Source organism: Eumetopias jubatus, unplaced genomic scaffold (genome assembly GCF_037043125.1).
Source record: "Eumetopias jubatus isolate StellerSeaLion01/CBP00866 unplaced genomic scaffold, mEumJub1_p1.0 scaffold_6, whole genome shotgun sequence".
Lineage (NCBI taxonomy): Eukaryota > Metazoa > Chordata > Mammalia > Carnivora > Otariidae > Eumetopias > Eumetopias jubatus.
Window position 1 is genome coordinate 146,092,629 of NW_028274812.1, and position 16,772 is coordinate 146,109,400.

General features: G+C 43.4%; 1 protein-coding gene and 2 non-coding genes across 3 annotated transcripts; 2 read left to right on the forward strand and 1 right to left on the reverse strand.

Moving 5' to 3' along the window:
* Positions 1-6,328: 6,328 nt before the first annotated feature.
* On the forward strand, positions 6,329-6,417 carry TRNAY-GUA (transfer RNA tyrosine (anticodon GUA)). Its single transcript is given in 2 exon segments — positions 6,329-6,365; positions 6,382-6,417. It is a non-coding gene; the product is annotated as a tRNA-Tyr (tRNA).
* A 1,870-nt stretch (positions 6,418-8,287) lies between these two features.
* On the forward strand, positions 8,288-11,563 carry ABT1 (activator of basal transcription 1). Its single transcript, XM_028107559.2, has 3 exons — positions 8,288-8,559; positions 9,167-9,372; positions 9,517-11,563. The coding sequence occupies exons 1-3, from the start codon at positions 8,319-8,321 to the stop codon at positions 9,877-9,879; spliced, it is 810 nt and encodes a 269-aa protein (XP_027963360.1). The 5' UTR covers positions 8,288-8,318; the 3' UTR covers positions 9,880-11,563.
* A 1,114-nt stretch (positions 11,564-12,677) lies between these two features.
* Positions 12,678-12,751, reverse strand: TRNAN-GUU (transfer RNA asparagine (anticodon GUU)). Its single transcript has one exon. It is a non-coding gene; the product is annotated as a tRNA-Asn (tRNA).
* Between the last annotated feature and the right edge of the window lie 4,021 nt (positions 12,752-16,772).

A 16,772-nucleotide genomic window follows, 5' to 3' on the forward strand; every position in this document is an offset into this window, starting at 1 on the left:
GCAAGAAATAGAATGCTCAGCAAGACATCAAATTGATGTTGAAGTTTCTGTATGGTTAACTAGTTTTGTTTTGTTTTTAATTACCTCTATTGAAATGCAATTTAAACACAGTAAAATTCATTCCTTTTTAAGTATATAGTTTGCTGAGTTTTGAAAATTATACTCAATCATATAACCACAACACTCATGATATAAAACCTTTTCATCTCTCCAGAAAGTTGACTTGTGCCTTCAGAAGCGCTGATCTGCTTTCTGTCACTGTCACTGTACTTATTTATGCCTTTGCCAGATGGTTCTAGGAATAGACTCCTACAGTGTGCAGCTTTTTGAGTCCGGCTTCCTCCATTTAGCACAATGCTGTTGAGATTCATCCTTGTCAGGTGTGCCTCCACAGCTCATTCCGTTTCACTGTTCAGTAGTCAGTCCATTGCAGGGATGTACTACAATTTGTTTATTCATTCACTGGCTGATGAACTTTCATTACTGTTTTTATTATTATTAATAAAACTGCGTGTTATGGGCTGAATTACATGCCCCTCATTCGTGTTAAAGCCCTAATTTCCAGTACCTCACAATGAGATACAATGAGACTGTATTTGGAGATAGGCCTTGAAAGAAGTTACTACATTCCAGTGAGGCTGGCAGGGTGCCTTGACCCAATCTGACTGGTGCCTTTACAGGAAGAGGAGATTAGGTAGAGAGAGAGACAGTAGGGGCAGAAGCGTACAGAGGAACGACCACGTACAGAGCAAACAAGGAGGCACCTTTCTTCAAGCCAAGCAGAGGCCTCAGAATAAATCAGTCCTGCTGACACCTTGATCTTGGACTTCTAGCCTCTAGAACTGTGACTTAAACAGAAATGTTTAAGTCACCCAGTCTGTGGTATGTGGTGATGGCGGTCTTCGCAAATTATTATGTGGCTATAAATATCTTGGATGTAAGTGTGGCCATGTGTTTTATTATCAGTAAATACGCACGAGTGGGGCTGCTGGATCCTATGGCAGGTGCATATTTAACTTGCAAAGAAACTACCAACTGTTATCCAATGTGGCTGTACCATTTTACATTCTTATTAGCAATGGATGAGAGCTCATTTCTCTACATCTTAGACAACACTTGGAACCGTCTTTTAAATATTAGCCATTCAAATTTGTACCCAACACAACACATTCACATGTCCTACCCACACTTATGGGGCAGGGATTATTCAGATATTATAAGAGGTGGGTGGAAATCTTGGGGCCGTCTTAGAATTTTGCCTCCTACGATGAGTGTGTAGAGGCATCTCATGTGGTTTTAATTCATATTTCCCTCAACTAATGATGCCTACTTATTCAGGTAGTTGTCATCTGTATATCTTCTTTGGTGGAGTGTCTGTTGAAATCCTTCCCTTTAAAAAAAAAAATTGAATTGTTTGCCTCCTTATTGAGTTCTGGAATGCTTTATACATTCTGGCTAAAAGTCTTGTCTATCAGGTGTTTGTCCTGCAATATTTTCTCCCAGTCTTTTCATTTCTTAGCAGTATCTTTTGAAAAGCAAATATTAAAATTTTGATGAAGCCCAATTTATCTTTTTTTTCTTTTATACCTTGAATTTTTTGTGTTCTTTGGTGTTCTAAGAATTTTTTGCCTAACCAAAGGTCACAGAGATTTTCTTCTGGAAGTTTTATCTTTTACATTTAGGTCTCTGATCAAACTTGAATTAATTATTTTATATCGTATTGATTTATATTATATTGATGGTAAAAGATTTTTTTGTTTTATATATGAATGTCCAGTTGTACCAACATCAGTTACTGAAAGCTTATCCTTTCTCTATAGAATTACTGTGTTGTCTATGTGAAAAATCAATCAACAGTATTTTTAACAAATGGTGGTAGAACTGAATATCCACATGCAAAAAAAAAATGAATCACAAAAGTTAACTCAAAATTATCATACACCTAAATGTAAAATGCAAAACTATAATATCACTAGAAGATAACAAAGGAAAAAATGTAGGTAGCCTTGAGCATGGTGATAACTTTGTGTGTGTGATAACTTTTGAGATGTAACACCAAAGGCATACTTCATGGAAAAAAAATAATTGGTAAGTTGGACTTCACCAAAATTAAAAACTTCTTCAAAAAGACACTGTCAAAAGAATAAAAAGAGAAGCCACAGACTGGGAGAAAATATGTGCAAAGGCCATATCTGATAAAGGACTGCTATCCAAAATATACAAAAAGCTTTTAAAACTCAACAATAAAATAAACAACTTGGGCAAAATATCTGGACAACTCACCAAAGAAGACATACAGGTGGCAAATAAAAGATCCGCCACATCATATGTAATCAGGGAATTGTAAATTGAAAAATCAATGATAAGCCACTACACACCTGTTAGAATGGCCAAAATACAAAACACAGTACCAAATGCTGGTGAGGATGTTAAGCCAACAGGAACTCTCATTCACTGAGGCTTGTAATTTGCATTTCCCTAATGAATAACAATATCGAGGATCCATATCATGGGCTTATTGGCCATCTGTACATTTTGTTTTGTGAACTATCTACCCAAATCATTTGCCTATTAAAACAATGGCTCACTATTGAGTTGTACAAGTGTGTTATACACTCTGGATCCAAGTCCTTTATCATTTATCACTTAAACACTTACCTGAATGTTTTGCCTATATTTTTCCCCAACCTGTCACTTGCCCTTTAATTATCTTAAGTTCTTAAGCATCTTTTGAGACTTTTTCTTTAGTCTTTGATGAAGTCCAATTTATCATTTAAAAAACATTTTTTTTAAGATTGTATTTATTTATTTGACACAGAGAAAGCCAGAGAGCAAGCACAAGCAGGGGAACCGGCAGGCAGGGGAGAAGCAGGCTCCCTGCTGCGCAATGAGCCCAACGTGGGGCTCCATCCCAGAACCCTGGGATCATGACGAGAGCCAAAGGCAGAAGCTTAACTGACTGAGCCACCCAGATGCCCCCCCCTTTTTTTCTTTATAGTATATGCTTTTTGTGCTCTAAGAATTTTTTGCTTAACCTAAAGTTACAAAGATTTTTCTCCTAGTTTTTCTTCTAGGAGACAGTTGAAATGGTTCTATAGCTGACTCAATTGACAGTTTTAATCATTATGTTTAGGTCTTCATCCATTTTGAGTTTTGTCCATTATGCTGTGTAGGGTCTGAGTTCCTTTAGTAGCATGTGAATATCCACTTTTTCCAGCGCCATTTGTTAAGGACTATCTGTTCCTTGGCACCTCTGTCAAAGTCAACTGATTATGTATATATGCTGGTATATTTTTCTGGACTCTATCTAGCTTTATAGTAAGTCTTGTAACCAGGTAGTGTTAAGTCCTCTAACTTTGTTCTTCTCCTTCACAATTGTTTTGGGTATTTTGCATCTTTTGAGGTCTATATACATTTTAGAATCAGCTTGTCATTTTTACAAAACTGCTCACTGAGATTTTGACTGGGATGGCGTTAAATATATAAGTCAATTTGGAAGACTTTGCAACTGAAAAATGTGGATTTTTCTGTTATAGAATGTGTTGTTTTTATTGTATTTTTTGTTAAATTTATCTCTAAAAATTTCACTTTTTAACCCTTCTGAATGGTATTTTATATTTCAAGTTCAGTAAACCAGAATACTTATTAATAAATAGAATTGTAATTTATTATATTTGTGTCCTGTGGCTTTGGTAAACTTATTATTTGCAGTAGATTTACAGCAGATTCTTCAGCATTTTTTCATAATCATCACATCATATATGAATAGAGAGAGTTTTGCCTTTCCTTTTCAAATCTATGCTTTTCTTTCTTTCTTGACTTGTACTGGCTAGAACCTCCAGGGCAATACTGAAGAGAAGTCAAGGTCGGATATCCTTGTTCTAGACCTGATTTTATTGACGAACCATTCAGTCTTTCACTACTAAATATGCTAATGTTAGGGTTTTTCAATATGTCTTTTATAGGTTGATGAAATTCTCTTATATTACTAGTTGGCAGAAATTTAATCCATGAATGCATCCTAATTTTGTCATGTTTATTCTGCATCTGTTGAGATAATCATATAGGTCTTTTTTAATCTGATAATAAGATTTATTGGTTTCTAATAAATTCTAACCTACACTTTAACTTTTCACCTGGTTTAGTTTTTCGGAAGTTTCTTTTCGTACTTTAAAAATTCAGGCAATATTTACATAAGATGTCCCTTTTTAGTACCATGAGTTCTGACAAATGTTTACAGTCATATAACCACACCCACAATGAAGATATGAAATGGTTACATCACACCCCCAACTTCTCCATGTTCCTTTTGCAGCTAACTCCTCCCCCTACATTCTAACCTGCCAACTACTGATGTTTTCTATTCCTTTAGTTTTGTGCTTATAAGAATGTCTTATGTAGCCTTTTGTATCTGCCTTTAGGGTAAGGCATAGGAGATTCATCCCTGTTGTTACATCTATCAATAGTTTGCTTCTTTTTATTGCTGAGTATTCCATTGGAATATTGTCTGTAAGCTTTAGGAGCAGGCAAGTTTGAGCCAGTTAGCTATAGAACCATTTCAGATTTAAATCAACTCTGCAATACCACATGACTGAGACATGAGGCTCTGGGATCTCAAATGAGTACTTGTACATTACCTAGCACTGGCTGATGAGAAAAATATGGAACATTTTCTCAGGTCCCATTGTGCCCTTTGTGAAAATTGGGCTGCAGGGGAGGTGGGTGGGGGATGTGGTAATTGGGTGATGGGCATTAAGGAGGGCACTGGATGTAATGAGCATTGGGTGTTATAGGTAATTGATGAATCACTAAATTCTATCCCTGAAACTAATAATACACTCTATGTTAACTAACTTGAATTTAAATAAACTCTAAAAAAAAGAGAGAGAGTGGTAGATCAGGTAAGAGGAAAGCTTTGACCTACTGGAAAAGCTAGAGAGTTACACAAGAAAAAAAAGCAGATGCTGAAGATGAGGAGACACTCAGAGAGTCAAAAGCCAACGAGCACTGGCTGAGAGAGGGAGTTTGGAAGTTTATAAACGAGAGAAAAGAGAAAGAAATTTGGATTAGCTTCTGTGTTATGGCCAGGGAGGCTTCCGAGATGAGAGACGTCTGTAAGGCAGTGTTGTCCTATGTGATAAATATCGTGTCAATCTGTGTGTGTTCTAAGATACTTAAGTAAAATGTAAACATTTTTTCCTTTAAAAACAAGAAAGAAAAGCTTTTATTTGAGACACAATGTGAACTTAGACCCTAGAGTATGGCTGCTTTCATGTCTGTGGTGTTCAAGGCTCTGTCAGGACACTCAATACGTGAAAGAGATGGTCTCACACAGAAACCGCTCGTTTCTCTAAGGCTTTTCTACTCCAGCTTCTCACATTTCCCCCAGATTAGGTTAGATTATTGGAAAGAAATGTACCTCATTTCTCATGAGAGGGAACTGAATAACTGAATTAAATAGAAATTATGTGTTGCAGATTTCTCAGGGAAATCACTGGATAGGACCTTTTGAAGAAAGATTTATTTTTCCAAGACTACAGTTTGAAGTACTTTGATTTTTAATAAGCAATATTCTTATAAATTCATCGAAAATCTTTTCTATAGATACATCCTCGGGAAGTCTGTCCAGATGGCTTCCTGCTTTCTCCATGGGTGTTCAGCCAGGAAGCCCAATGCCATAATAGGTGCTCATTAGCAGTACATGACAGCATCCCTACAAACACATGTCTAAATTTCTTTTTTTAGATTTGGAGAGGGGTGTGTTTCATTTATTTGCCCCACTAAATACGAGCCACTCAATTCCTAAACACACACGCACACACACAATGCCTCTTGTGTTGGGTCAAGTACTTCTATGTCTATACATTATTTTCATTGTCCTTCAAAAAGAATGGCAAAGTTTCCAAAATGAACTCGGCAGTATGTCCACTTCAAGACAGTAGATTCCTCTTTAACCCAACTGTCTATATGTGGGATAAATTATCATTTCTCCATCACTTTAATAGAGAGGCGGGAGGCAGAAGGTACAGAGGGACAGCAGGAGAAATAAGGGTGATGGTCCTATCTATATTATGCCTAAGTGAGCACGATGGAACATGGGTGGTGGTGGTTTCTTTTTTAAAGACCTAAATCAGAAAGTAAAAAGCACAAAACTTAAGTGTTCAAGGGTATTAATTTTTTAATATACCTCTAAGATCACCACCCCTATCAGTCTAGAACATTTCTAGCACCCTAGAAAAAAATCGTGTTTGCCTGTAATTTTAAAAAGACGGTTAAAACCACTGGGATAAACATTATTCAAGGTATTCTAACAACCCCTACCACCAATCCTTCGATAGCTCAGTTGGTAGAGCGGAGGACTGTAGACGTTCAGACATGGTCATCCTTAGGTCGCTGGTTCGAATCCGGCTCGAAGGACTCAACCTTTTGACAGGTTTTCACTGACGCCGCTTGCGTGAACCCTTTGCGCAGATAAGAAAACTTGAACAGCTGGGCACATTGTCGTTTGTGCTCACAGATGAACTTGTAACACTGAAAATAATAATAAAAAATAAATAAGCGATCCGCAGGTACATACACAAGAAGCTGCGCATGTAAGACCGGGTCTCCAGGGAGACTGACTTTTCATGGAGTTTGGGCAAGGGTCATGGGGCGCGTGGAGAACGGGAAGGACCTCTTGGCCCAAAGTTTTCAACTTATTTTGGTGGTCCCATGGCCTTTCTGTTATGTGGATATTTAAGTGAATAAACATTAATGGGAATTTCAAATACACACAAAGTAGAGAAAACAGCATAAATTACCATCAGAGGCATCACACCTGTCCCCTGGCATCCTCTGTCCCCCCGCATGCCCCCTTCCCACCCCCGACCTCTTGAAGCAATACCAAGATGCGCTCTCTCATCCATCGTTGCTCCGTGTTTTGAAGACAGGAATTCAATTCCTCTTACCGCCCCCTGCCGCCTCCAGAAAAAGAAGCGGCGAGCAACTGACAGTTCCCTTCCATAAAATTAATGAAACTGGTGTAAGAACTCGAGGAGGCTGGCTTTTAGCTCTTTCGCCCACTCCACGAAAGAGCGTGGCGCCATGTTCCGGCAGAACTAAACTGGGACGCCTGCCTGGCAGGAGACGTCACCTCGGATGGGAGCTGTGGACCCCTTGCCCGGTTTCTGTGCGCACCCGCCCGTTCCAGCGGGATAGGAAATTCTGTCCCGCTGCAGCGAGGGCGGGTTTATACTATGCTTACACTCGTCCGGGCCCCTCCCAGAAGGCCGGCCGCACGGCCGCTCCGCATTCGTGGCGGCTGGTCTTTGCAGTCCGCCCAGCAGCAGGTGCGCGTGGGAAGAACCGCGGTGCCAAGAGCGCGCGGACGGCGCCCCCTACCGGGCGGCCCCCGCGTCGCGGGAAGGGGCTGCGCCCGGCGCCCGCGGGAGAGGCCTCCGCCGGGGTGCAAGGACCGCCCGCCCCGCCGCGCCGCGCCGCGGGGCCCGCAGCAGACGCCGGTCCCGGGAGGGCAGGGTTAGGCGCGCCGCCCCGGGGTCGCCTCAGGCCGGGCCGTGTGTACACAGGACAACAGGTGTTTATAATATCCGTATGCATCACGTGTCAACGCAAATAACGTTTTGAAAACAGGAGCAGTAACTGTTGCCCATTAAAAATTCTCTGGACAACTTGTTCACAAAATCAAATTGCAAATTAATATCTTAAGTACACAAAATGTTTTAAACTAAATGAGGTCACAACTGAAGTACTCAAAAATCTTAAGTCTCCAGAACTTGTATTGGCAAAGTTAAGCTACATTTTCAAAACTTAAAAAACATTCAGAACTCGAAGTTAAATTTTGAAAAATAATTCACATTTCAAAACTCAAGACGATTTTATATACTGACGTTTAAGTCAACCTTAAAGGCGAATCACCCCCCAGCCGGAGTCGCACCCGGGTCCCCTGGGTAAAATGCTGTTTTCATCTCCCAACTCCCCAAAGCTTTCCCACACTTCCAGAAGAGCCCGCCTCCCGCGTTTTTCCATCTCGCCGAGGCGTTCTCTAGGGCACGTCCACTTGCGGACCTACCCGCTCGGCTCCGGCCTCTCCAGCCCCGAGCCCCGCCAGTTCGGCCCTCCCCCCGCCCGAGCCTCAGGTCCCGCCTCCCCGCTTCGAATCCCGCGGCTGACCCGGCCCCCACTTCCGCTCTCTCCACCCAATCTGGTCCTGCCATTCGTCTCCGCCCCGTCGGCCCCACCCCCTCCCGCCGGCCGTCGCACGCGCTGTGCGGCAGACGGCGCGGCGCTTTACGGCTGCCGTGCTTGTCGTCTCCGCCGGCATGGACGCGGAGGAGCTGGAGAGGGAAGCTTCGGAGCCGGAGCCCCTGGAAGGGACAGATCAGAAACCAGAGGCGGCGGAGGGGCAGGAGGAATCCGAAGAGGCGGCTTGTGGCGCCAAGAAGCGGGTGGTGCCGGGTATTGTGTACTTGGGCCACCTCCCGCCCCGCTTTCGGCCTCTGCATGTACGGAACCTTCTCAGCGCGTACGGCGAGGTCGGGCGCGTTTTTTTCCAGCCCGAGGGTAAGAGCGCAGGCCCTGGCTGTGCGGGGAGGGGGGGTGGCGCTCGCCGGCGGTGGGCTCGCCTGCGCGGGTCCGAGGCGCTGTGGGGGCGCGGGACTCGCGGCCGGCGCCCGGCTCCTTTGGGGGGGCCGGGATTGGGTGTGGGGAGCTCGGTGAGCGCCGAGTAGTTCTCGGATAGTTACCTTTGGCTTGTAGTGTCTGCTCCGCACACCCCCCGCTCCTGAGCCCAATCTCCCGGCTTGTGAAATGAGCACGCCCTGGATAAAAGCCTCAGAGGCTCCTTCACAGAACTGAACCCATCCCCTTTGTCATCGTGACCCGGGTCTAGAGGCAGTGTATGATCAGCTGACCCCAGCTTTCCTAGAGGCACTAATTGAATTGGGATTCGGGGCGTGTGCATGTGCAGAGCCGATCTGGTGCAGGAGTTGACGGCTGAGGAAAAGACTGAGTTAGACGTAGGGAAAGGGTGTACGGGGCGCGGGTGGACCTTGCAGTCCTCTTCCCCGCAGAGGCCTTGAGGTGGGATCCTGGCCCGCGGGCGAGTGGGGGGTGAAGTTAGTTGGGTGCCACGTCGGCCTCCTAAACCACTGCTACGTCTTTGGCTCAGACGGGTTCGTGAGGCGCAAGAAGAAGGCAGCAGCAGCCTCGGCCGCGGGAGGCAAAAAGCGGTCCAGGTACAGCAAGGACTACACCGAGGGCTGGGTGGAGTTCCGGGACAAGCGAGTAGCCAAGCGCGTGGCGGCCAGTCTTCACAACACGCCCATGGGAGCCCGCAGGCGCAGCCCCTTCCGTTACGACCTGTGGAACCTCAAGGTGAGGGGTAGGCTTGCCCGCCTCGTCTCGTCCTCTGCCTTCCCAGCCCAGGCGCCTCGTTCCCTTTTGTTGGCCCCACTCTCTCATCTCCTCTCCATTCCTGACGTACCCTACCCAGATCTTTTCTTGTTTTCCTGTCCACAGTACTTGCACCGTTTCACGTGGTCCCACCTCAGCGAACATCTTGCCTTTGAGCGTCAGGTGCGCAGGCAGCGCCTGAGGGCCGAGGTTGCCCAGGCCAAGCGCGAGACTGACTTCTATCTTCGAAGTGTGGAACGGGGACAGCGCTTCCTTGCCGCTGAGGGGGACTCTGCTCGCCCGAATGGCAGCTGGAGCTTTGCCCAGCGTCCTACTGAGCAAGAGCTGAGAGCCCGGAAGGCGGCTCGGCCAGGGGGACGTGAACGGGCTCGCCTGGCAAATGCCCAGGACCAGGCTCGCTCCAGCCGAGGGCTGCTTGCCAAGATCTTTGGAGCGCCACCACCTTCAGCGAGCGTGGAGGAACCCTAACCAGTCAGGGACTCCTGAAGGGTGGACAGACCCCTTCCATCTCTTGGCCCTGCTTCCTGTCTACCTGATAATGACTGCTGATAAGGATTATATTATCTTTCTAAGACCAGGAGTCTGGCGGGTGCTTAGACATTGATGTCTTGTGTTCCTCTGGTCCCCTTCCATCCAACTCCTCCTGCCTGGCTGAGGCACCTAATTCATACTAGCAAGAGTGTGACTACTGCGAGATGCCAATTTTGTTTGATTTTTGGCTGTCCGCCTCCTCCCCAGTGAGATCCTCTAAAAGTCCCACTTTCTGGACCCAGGAAGAGCCTTTACTTCAAGCTAGAGTGATAATGTCAAGTCCAGGCAGCTCTTCTACCAACTGTAGTTGAAGGGCAGCAGCAACATCGGTTTTGTTTAGCAAAGATTAACAGGGCCAGGGGTTAGTGGGATGGGACTGGGTGGGGAGCCACCTTCCAAATGCATGTAAAGAAAAAAAGTGTGTGTTTATATGCCTTTGTAGTTTATTGGGGGTGGGGGGCATTTTATAAGCTCTAACTTCTATCTTCTCATGTCCTGTTCATTCCCCTTAACTTCATCTCCTGGTCTCAGAGCCACCATTCCTCTCCCACGCCCCCAGTTCAGCTTGGACCCTTTTCTAGCTATCAGATTAATTTCTTAGCCCATTTTGTCAGTTATCTAGTTCAGCATTTATTAAGTCACTATATGAGGACATAGGGATAGTAGGTAATGACACATGGCCCTTGGTGTTAAGAGTTACCACTAGAAAGAGACATTTAAGAAATTTATTTCTTAGAGGTATTGCAGGCATCATGGTACATGTATATAAGGGGTAGAGTAGGGGCCATGGGAGGGCATGGTTGACTCTGTCTGGGAAGGGAAGCAGTGCTTAATATGGAGCTGATTCCGGATAACACGCTTCAGAGATGGGGCAGTTTTCACCAGGTTTTCCAGATCAGTCCTGAAAAGTGAACAGAAGTCTGACTGAGCCTGGTGTAGTCCTGTTTTTGGAAACAAAGGTCTGTGGATGTAGTGTTGGGTTCAAACCATCGTAAAGGTAGGCAAAGCCTGGGAGGTAGTCAGGCACAAATGATGCCCCACAGGTGCACTTCTGTGAAGTAGGCCTTAGATGAGGGAGGGTTCATAAGCAACATGCAGAGCAGCCCTGGAGGCCACAAAGAATCTATGTAAGCCCCTAAGAGAAACTGAAAACTGGTGTCAGAGTAAACTAAACTAAATTACAAAATAAATAAAATATATAAATTAAAGCTGGTCGGGCACGGGGCTGGCTCAGTTGGAACATACAACTCTTGATCTTGGGGTTGTGAGCTCGAGCCCCATGCTGGGTGTAGAGATGACAAAAAAATGTTAGAAAAGGGACACTTGGGTAACCTCTGCCTTTGAGTCCCACGTCGGGTTCCTTGCTCAGGGGGAGTCTGCTTCTCTATCTGCCTCTCCCCCTGCTCATGTTCTCTCTCAAAATCTTAAAAAGAACTGGTCAATATCTAGTTCATTAAACTTACAGGAAGTAGTAGAGTGATTATAATAATTTGGGTTTTGCTTGTACTTTTTTTTTTTATTTTTTTAACCCACTGTCCTCAATATAATTACTCATTTGTTCTTTGGGTGAAGTGGACTAATCCACTTCTTTGGTTCTAAAATAAAATCTTAGTCATGTTAAGATTTTATTTGGTAGGTGTGCTTTATTTGGGAGAATAAAGACAACCATACAGTAAAAAATAATGGTTACTTGGTGTAACATTTCCCACAATGCCTGTACCTCTCATACCCATCAACAGAGACGTGTGTAATGTTACACCCTCAGTCTTAGGAACTTGTACCCTGGTTTCTGTGAGTTGTGAGTTTGTTTCATGTGGATTGTTTCCTCAGGTCATGGTGTCTTCCAAGTGAGCCAGAAAAATCCAGTGTCAGAATTTGATAACCTGTTCATTTAATCAGAATTCTCAGTGCCCATTGCCCCCTTTGCTAGATAAAGAGAATATCAAGATTAAGAAACTTCTTCCCCTTAGATCGCTAACAACTTAAAAAATAAAACACATATAGGGCTTAATTTTTTGAATGAAATAAAGGTATCAGTATATTCAATGTCAGCATCTCAGGCTCCAGTTCAATAGTTCTGCACAAAGAGCTCACACCCAGTGCCTGGTGAACTGGGTAAATCACAGGTGGAGTGAGAAATGAAAATAAGAATGGGTGGAAGAAAATGAATTACCCAGAACTGTCAGTTTGATTCCCTGGAGCCTAAGCCCTTCGAGGGCAGGAGAACATCTTTTTTACACTTAAATTTTCTCTTTTTTAAATGTGGCCATGAATGACCCTGACATGGGTCAATTTTAGTTGTACAAATACAGTAATCGTATACATTTCCAGAAGTGAACTCGCAGAGTAATTTTGGTAGATAATGTCAAAATGCCTTTTATGAATAAAGTGTAAGCGACCATTTTTGTGATTTATACGCGAGGAAACATGATTTAGAAAAATACCAGTCACTGGAAACTAGATATCCCAGACAGAAGCCTCCAGCATTCTTCGTTCGCAGTGTCTTGGGGATGTCCAAGGCCCCCTACCCGAGGATCTGACTCAGGGTATTGAACGCATTTGCTAAGTTTTTAATCACTGAACAAGAGAATGTTACCCCTATCCCAAAGACGATCTGGCTAAGTATGCTAGCTAGATTTTCATTTAATCTGTGAGACTGGTCAGAAACAATATTGTCATATAAAGTTTTGGAAGGAAAAGGCAAGCTCTAAGCGCTGTCCTTAAATGGGAGGGGCCGTCCCTGGGTGGGCTCGAACCACCAACCTTTCGGTTAACAGCCGAACGCGCTAACCGATTGCGCCACAGAGACGGGGGCGAGAAGGCCTCTCTTGTGAGACCTGATCATTTCATTTTTCCAGTCTACACTGCGATACACTTCACGAATGAAGTTTTCGTTGGGTATATATATTGAAGAACTGTCCCCGCACGATTTTTGTTGTTCCTATGCTTGTTTTCAAAACAAGTTTTGATAATATGGATATTATTCTTAGAGAGGAATTTCGGAATGTTGATTGGGTGGGGAGCAGGGCGCCGGACTGCGAGTTAGTGTGAATATAATCCAAAAAAGGACATCCGGACAGAATTTATTTTCAGTTCAAAAAGGGAGTTTTTGCTGACCCTTAACAGGCCCTAAAAGGATTCTGTATAGATGAAGACATTAAATGGGAAAGATACCAGGAAGAACAACTAAGAAGGGAAAACCTAGAGGCTCATCAACGCAACCTCAAATTATCGGGTAAAAGTGTCCTTCCTGGGAAATTGGATATTCTCATGTACCAAAGTAGGAGAGCAGAGCTATCTTGCTAATTGCAAAGAGAAAATCAAATCTTTACAAAGAAGAGACTCATGTCTCCACTGAAACTAGGGATCAAATTTAACATCATTAACAACGGGACAAATGAACATTATGTGCTTCCTGATGACGTCACAGCAAGTACACAGCACATGATATTCTGCCTAAAAGGGTTAACTTGGATGTAATTAGGTCTGTTAGACAACTTCTAGCCTTGTCGCTACATTTAGCTATTGCTGTGTAACAAGACACTAAAAAATGTCAGTGGTTGTTTGAGTCATGGTTCTTCCAGAGAAGCAGAACATTTATGATAAATCTCCTTCTCTCTCATCTCTCTACCTCAGTCCCTCTCTATAGAGATCTCCCCATTTCTGTATTTATCTATCATCTATCTATCTATCTATCTATCTATCTATCTATCATCTAATCACTTACCTATCTAATTGGCTTATGTGTAGAGTGGCTGGAAACGCAGGTAGGATTTCTATGTCACAGTCTTGAGAGAGAATTTCTTCTTCAGGAGGAAAAGGAGTGAAACATTAAGATTTAAAATGTTGGTTGAGTAAAATAAGATCTTGGAGACTTCAAAGTCAAAAAATCCACTTAGGGTCTTCGACATAAACTTGAGTATTTTGGAATATACGGTACATGGAAAGGTCTGGATGATAGTGCAAAGTGACATTAATATGTCCCTAGACAGAGATCGCACTAGCTGGGAGCAAGGGTAGAGACAGGTGATCAGAAATATTATGATGTAATGTATTTTTTCTTTGCTAGGAGAATAAGAAGTAGCCAAATAATGTGCTATTTTGTCTTAGATAAAACTTGGCCTTGGAAAGGTTGAGTGACATGCCCAGGGTAACACACTGGTGGGTTTCATAATGAATGAACTCCCAAACCTAAGCTCTGAACCATTAAGCTCTAGTATGTTTCCTACTATATGTCGACAGTGAGGAGTACTTCAAAGGGAGTTTCTGGTCTATAGTAAAGAGGATAGTGTCCTGTAAGTCAACATACTGGCTAGTTTCTAGCCGTACTTCAAACTAACACATCTGGGTAATGGAAAGCTGAAGCACCTAGTCTCTTGGCTTAAAATGTGCTTTAGAAATATCTGATTATTCTGACCCCGCATCAGAGAGAAGTCAATTAAATTCTTGTGATATGTCAGCACTATTAACAGTCAAAAAGAGGCAAAGACATTTCAAAGGGGAAAGGAATTTTTGACCAATGAGATCAGATTTCTATAACTCTCCATCATCATATCCCAGTGTAAACCCTCCTGTTCAGAATCCAGTTGAACCTTGGTAAATTCTATAGCCACATCCTTGAATGTCACTGCTTCCTGAGAAACCAAACAAATCCAGAATCGCCTAACTGAAGGGCTACAGCCCAGGAAGTGAATGGAATGTAGAACAAAACAAAACCAAGCAAAGCAAGATACGGTTATGACAGAATAAAATATTCTGAGTCAAGACAAGCCAAGTCTATTCATTCTTACTTTATATCTAGTACTGTGTTTGAGTCTATGTGAAATACAAAAACAAATAAACAAAGAATACCAGTCCACAAGGGACTGGAAATTTTACATGTGAAATAATTTCAAAACTATATAGCAAATAAAGAAATCGTGAAATTCTTTGGTACAGACAAAAGGTACTGAAGGCATTCCAGGAAGGACACCAGGGTATGCAAAAATAGCAAGGGAAGGAGTTCACTTAACGTTCTCAACTCCGGATGAACAATGCAAGTAGCTGGAGAGTTTCTAAAGCATAGGGATGTCAAGGCCCAACTCGCTGAAATTCTGATTTAAATTGTCGAACAGAGGGCCAAAACATCAGTGTTTGTTTGGTTATTTCTGGAAGTATGCTAGGTAATGCCAATGGCAGGACTTGAGTTGTACTAGATTCACTGGTGAACTCATTTACCCAAATTAAATCATAGACCACAGTAGCATAGTGAGAAAAACATCAACCACAGACTCAGATACCAACGCTGATTCTTTGTTCTGTCATTTACTGGCTGTGTGAATTCTCTTTGCAACTCTTTTTTTTTTTTTTAACTTTATTTATTTATTGGAGAGAGAGCGAAAGCAATCACAGAAGGAGAGGGATCACAGAGGGAGAGGGAGAAGCAGACTCCCCACTGAGCAGGGAGCCCGACACGGGGCTTGATCCCAGGACCCTGAGATCAGGACCCCAGCCAAAGACAGAAGACAGACGCCTGAGCCACCCAGGGGCCCCTGTAACCCTTATGAACAACTCTTTCTGAATGTTCTGCCCTGGGCCTTTGCTTACTTCTCTGTTTTGACTGATGGTATATGGATGAGAACAAATTCTTTACATCCATCCCGAATCAAATCTGCCTCAGGGGTACAGCTATCTTTCAGTTTCCCTAAACAAACGATCTTGGCACTTTCCAGGAACTTCCTTCCTCCTCTATATATCCACTTCTTTCATCAAGTCAAACTTCTTTCTCGGAACCCCTGTTAGGGGACAGGGAATGGGCTTGTTGACGGTCCTCCGCCCTCTGGCCTCACCCTATGTTTTTATCAGTAGCTTCAGTCTCTTTTCTGGCTTTCTCACGTGATACACTCATTCCTATCATCATAGCGCTGATCACATTTCCCACTCTGCCTGTAACACCCTGATTCGTACACATGATTCAAGACCTATTGCAAATCCCACATGTTATATGAAGCTTTCCCTGCCTTCTGCAGCCTGCAAGACCCTCTCCCTTCTCAAAATTCCTTTAACTCTTACCTTGCCCATTTAACCAGACACTTAAGTGTACATATAAATATGTATGTATAAATGCATGTGGATGTGTGTGTATACACAGAAACGCTAACGGTTCTGTAATGATTGTGCAAGGGGACATGGGCCTGATCCAGTGCACACTTTCTATTACCAGCAGGGCCAAGAACGGAGCTGTGCTTATGACTAGTCCAGAAGATGGACAGCCGCATGCACGAAAGACAGTTAGATGTAGAGAAGGACAGTGAGGGGAAGACACCAGAAGAGTGGTTAACGTTCCTTTCAGATACCGCCTCTACCACAAAGTATTATATCTAGGTATCTACCAAAAAATAGAGCTCAAGTTCCAGTGCAGGAACTTGACTAGTCATTGGTTAATTGGTTAGTTATTGGTTAGTCCGTAGAGTACCAGAATCAAGGAAGAATACCAGTGTTCAGGAATTGAAATAATAAATAAACCAAGGAACAGATAAATCTACTTATCGCAACTTACCTGGGTCCTGGCTGTCATAACAGTATACATTGCTTCTTCGAAAGTTAGAGCAATTCTGAGACATTAGTGTCCTGCTAAGACAGGGCTAAGGAAGAAGAAAGGCATGAAATAGCCTTGTTCTGATAAAACTTCCAGCCTTCAAGTCAGAAACGCACTCACTTGCTTAATACATATTGATTGAGTGTCTTCACGTGTCCCAGGCTCAGGAGACACCACGACGCATGGGCACTTTTCCAGACTTCACGGAGCCTATGGTCTGGTAGAAAAACTACAAGAGCCGAATAAGTACACA